Genomic DNA, 4,086 nt, shown 5'->3' with positions numbered 1-4,086 from the left:
TTTTTCCACCTATTCATGTGATTCTAAACACAAAATAAATTGGGCATGTTTGGTAATGTTTTTAAAATGGTTTTATTTTCGGTACAAAAATGAAAATGAGATTGTTTTGAAAATTATTCTGAAATTACATTTGGTGGTCTTTTAAGAGATTGATTTGAGTATAATAAAAAAGTGAAATCATGTTTGGTTATATTTATGTTTATTTTGAGTACATGTAATTAATAATATTAAATTAATATATTAAGTAATTAACCATTGATAATTATTTAGCAAATAAAAATTAATAAATTATTAATATAAAATAATGGATAAATTATCATTAATGAGTATATTAGTAATTAAACTATATATAATAAATTAATATGCTAAATAATTAAAAAATAGTAATTAGTAATTATTATGTTAGTAATGTACTCATATTTATTAAATTATAAGTAATTAATTAGTGTATTAAGAAAAATAATTAGTATATACATGATTTATTAATATACTGTTTACTACTTAAATTATTAAGGGTGTGTTTAATTGAATTAGGTCCCGTTCACTTCGCTGATTCGAGTTTAGAATTCGAGTTTTTCTACAGTAAAAAGCTCTCATAAACAATCACATCTAACTTTTTTACTACAGTAAAAAGCTCCCACATAAAATCACATCTCAACTCAAATTCTAAACTCGAGTCAGCGAAGTGAACGGGACCTTAATTATTAAAAGTGTGTTTGATTGAAAGTAATGGAATAGAAAGGAAAGGACCATTCCATCCAATTCCATCATTTGGTTCTATTTTTTGGTCAGAAAAGGCTTTCCTACGGAAAGCCCATTCACTCAATTTGAGTGAATCGCGATTCGCTCGAAGGGGCAGTGGAAAGGCGTTTCCATTCAGCCACATTAATTTTTTCTCCAAAATCTCCCCGATTGAGAGAGATGAAGCCCTGGCCCCCGTTACTTGCTCGACCAAACAGCATCGAGCTCCACAGGCCGCTACTCTCCTTCTTGCGACCTTTTTCTTCCTTCCTCCAAATCTCTGCGTCTCCTTTTCCTTTGAATCTCCTCCGCGGATTCAGATTTCCGACCGCGATGAGGACTTCTCCGATCTCGAACTTTTGCAGTTCTTCCGCCTCCAAGGTTTCAACAAGTCCAGCAATCGGATTATTCGAATCGTCAGAAAATACTTTCCCGGTACACAAACACTCTCGGCTAAAAGCTTTATGTTCTGTCCTTGATTTTGACTATGGGGTTTGTTTTGTTTATGCTTTTTGTTCCGTTTTGCATATTTGAGTTCAATTTGAGTAATGATGAGAAATTTATGGTATTTTCTAATTGGTTTCGGTTAGTGTATGGATTCTTATGGAAGATGGATTGTATTTGTCTGGAAAAAGATGAGTTTTTTTTTTTTTTGGGGGTTTTAGTTTCAGTAATTATTTATGTGTGAATTTTTTTGGGTTTAAATTGTTTTTGGATTGGGGCTTTATCAATCATTTTTGCCTTGAAATTGCAATTAACTTTCAGAGAGAAAAAGTTAATCTTTACAATTGTTATCATTAATATTTTTAATCCTCTATTTTCCTGGTTTTATTTCCTAATAGCCAGTTTGTAATTCAAGTTACTAGAGAGCAGTGCAAGAGAAAATTGGCCCAACAAAGGCATAAACTTGGAGTTACAGAACAGTGAGGAATTTTGCTTCTATATGGTAGGAAAAATTTTGTGATTGGATGATATGAAAAATGTGTAGAAGGCGTTAGTCAAAGTAGTAATATTCTTGTAACTATCTTGAGGTGGATTTAGGAAGACCTTCCTCTGATTTCAAGGACAGGCTTCAAGTTGCATACTTCATCCACCCAGGGCTCCGCTCGAGGCTTGTATTTGCCACTCTCGATTCTTCTTAAGTGGAGGGTGAGTTATTTTGTGATATGTGTTGGTCAACCAAATTGTTCTTAGTAAGTCCTTAATTGCACAAGTTTTCAGTTGGGTGTAATTCTGTGTGATCTGGAGTATTTAGGCAGTTTGCTTGCTTAGCTGAATCTGATAGATATTAGGTTTCCGGTTGCTGCTTTTGCCTAAATAAATTAGTCAAGTATATAGCAGGGGAAAAATGTGATGAATGTCGTACTGTCTCCGGCTGAATTTTTTTAGTTCTTTTCTGCTAAAAGTGCTTTTCCTTGAAATTATTCCATAAAAAATAACTTATATAAAAGGATAAGTCTAATACATAGGACCCAGACCTTATAATTTAAAGCAGGGCACGCTGCAATATATAGCTAGTTGAACGGAAGCATGGAGCTTATGTGGTTTTCATCGTGTATTCTCTAGTTGAATTGAAATTCAAGAATTGTGAGAAAATTCAGATATTCATATTTAGTTTATTTCAAGTAATATCCACGTTAATTCAGAAAATTCAGATGTGAGATGAGTGACACATCTTTTTGTGAGTGAGACACCCCCAACGGAAGGTTAAGTTTTGAGTGAATTTTGTGTGCAAACATGTTTCAGTTCTTATTTTTAATTCACTATTGTTGTATCACGTTTATATTTTTGATCTACTATTTCTTTTCGGCGTAGTGGTTGTAACTATTATTTCGATAGTGATAGCAGTTCTAATTATTATGTTAGGTGCATGCGATTATCTATTGTATGTGAGTATTGAGCCTTGAACTATTATATTTTCATGTTCAGACTATACTTGAATATTTCTATTGTCTCAAATACCTCGAATTCTCAAATTTTGGTTTTCCCTATTGGGAAAAAATAAACAAAAACAAAAACGATCTATGTTAAGGTTGAAGATATCATGTTCATATAAATTTGTCCAAATTTACACTCGTTTTAAATAATTAAGTTTCTCAATGCGATTAAGAAGCATAACGTGTAAGTTTTTTCCAGTTATTTGTGGTCCTAAATTCGTTTGCTTTTTATTGTAGTATGTATTGGAAGATCAAGTATGTAAGCCGCTTGCAGTATCTTTGGGATGATATAAAGAAGGATGATATCGAGATTCCTGATTTTGTGAAATCTCATGATGGTATTCTTGAGCACAGACCACTAACGGATTACGGTATCGAACCAGACTCTTTCCACTTGTTCGATGCTCCATCGACAGCTTACTCATTTGGGACAGATGGGGCATCAAGGGAAGACATTTCCCATTGTTAGGATTATGCTTCATTTTGTTAAATTGTATTAATTAGGAATTTGCTTGACTTGGCAGATGATAAATGCTATATATAAGTGAATCTACTAATTTTGGTGTATGACTATATTTTGAGATTATATATGTAGTTGAATGATATATTGATTTATTTTTATTATTAACAGGGGTCAAAGTGATCATTTTACTCGATACATATCATGGTAGATGCCAAAACTGATCATATTTGAGCCTGTGATAATTTATTATTACATAAAAATATCAACTAGTATTTTTTTACGATTGAAATATAGTTTTTAAATTTTATTCTTCAAATAAAAAGTTTTTTTTCAATAATTAATTTACTTTTTTACAATTTTAATTAATTAAATATTGAATTCTTTATGATTATTAATCAAGGGTATTTTTGTCAAAATACAGTTTACTTTCATTCCATTCTGTTGTCAACCAAACAACATACTTCTCATTCAGGTATTGATTCTATAGTTCCAACCAAACTAAAGAATCAGTTTGTGATTTCAGCACATTCCAATTCTATTCCATTACCATGGAGATGCAAAAATAGGCCGGCCCGACCATTCTCCTTAGGCCCACGTGGGCTGTGGGCCACGCCGGACCAGGCCGATCTGTATATGAATGACCTCGCCCCAGCTCACACCACGGGCCAATTTTGCGTGGGCCAGGTTGGGCCGTGCCACGTGCCAGGATGGGCCGTGCTATGGACCTTGAATGGACTAGCACACTCAAGGCCCATCTTAGCCCATCATGGGTTTAGATGGGTCAGCCCATCTAAGTATGTAATTTTTAATTTTTTAATTTTTATTTTTATTTTTGAGTTTTTAAATAAAAACCTTTCTAAGGAAAATTCAGTGGGACAAAACCTTAGTAAGAAAAAAAGAGTACAATCAGGATAATTATACATAAGATGTTTACAAAATTACTAA

At 32.9% G+C, this 4,086-nt stretch overlaps 1 protein-coding gene across 5 annotated transcripts; it reads left to right on the top strand.

Annotated features, from left to right (window-relative positions):
* The first annotated feature begins 827 nt into the window (after window positions 1-827).
* LOC21400513 lies at window positions 828-3,245 on the top strand. 5 transcript variants are annotated; one of them, XR_002901970.1, is made up of 4 exons: window positions 828-1,176; window positions 1,584-1,687; window positions 1,787-1,890; window positions 2,916-3,245. XR_002901970.1 is itself a non-coding variant. In XM_024163732.1 (4 exons), the coding sequence occupies exons 1-4, from the start codon at window positions 922-924 to the stop codon at window positions 2,964-2,966; spliced, it is 501 nt and encodes a 166-aa protein (XP_024019500.1). In that variant the 5' UTR covers window positions 828-921; the 3' UTR covers window positions 2,967-3,245. The 5 variants fall into 5 exon arrangements, 2 of the variants coding, with proteins under 2 accessions (XP_024019500.1, XP_024019501.1); XR_002901968.1 differs by having other exon boundaries at window positions 1,783-1,890; XR_002901969.1 differs by having other exon boundaries at window positions 1,773-1,890.
* Window positions 3,246-4,086: the final 841 nt, after the last annotated feature.

Source organism: Morus notabilis, unplaced genomic scaffold (assembly GCF_000414095.1).
Source record: "Morus notabilis unplaced genomic scaffold, ASM41409v2 Scaffold243, whole genome shotgun sequence".
Lineage (NCBI taxonomy): Eukaryota > Viridiplantae > Streptophyta > Magnoliopsida > Rosales > Moraceae > Morus > Morus notabilis.
This window is presented reverse-complemented; position numbering and strand designations above follow the sequence as displayed.

Bases quoted from the DNA above. Each gene is read 5' to 3' on its own strand.
- LOC21400513 (XM_024163732.1), top strand. From the start codon at position 922: ATGAAGCCCTGGCCCCCGTTACTTGCTCGACCAAACAGCATCGAGCTC. The intron at 1,177-1,600 runs GTACACAAACAC...TTGTAATTCAAG, and splicing joins CGTCAGAAAATACTTTCCCG to TTACTAGAGAGCAGTGCAAG. The intron at 1,891-2,915 runs GTGAGTTATTTT...TTTTTATTGTAG, and splicing joins CGATTCTTCTTAAGTGGAGG to TATGTATTGGAAGATCAAGT.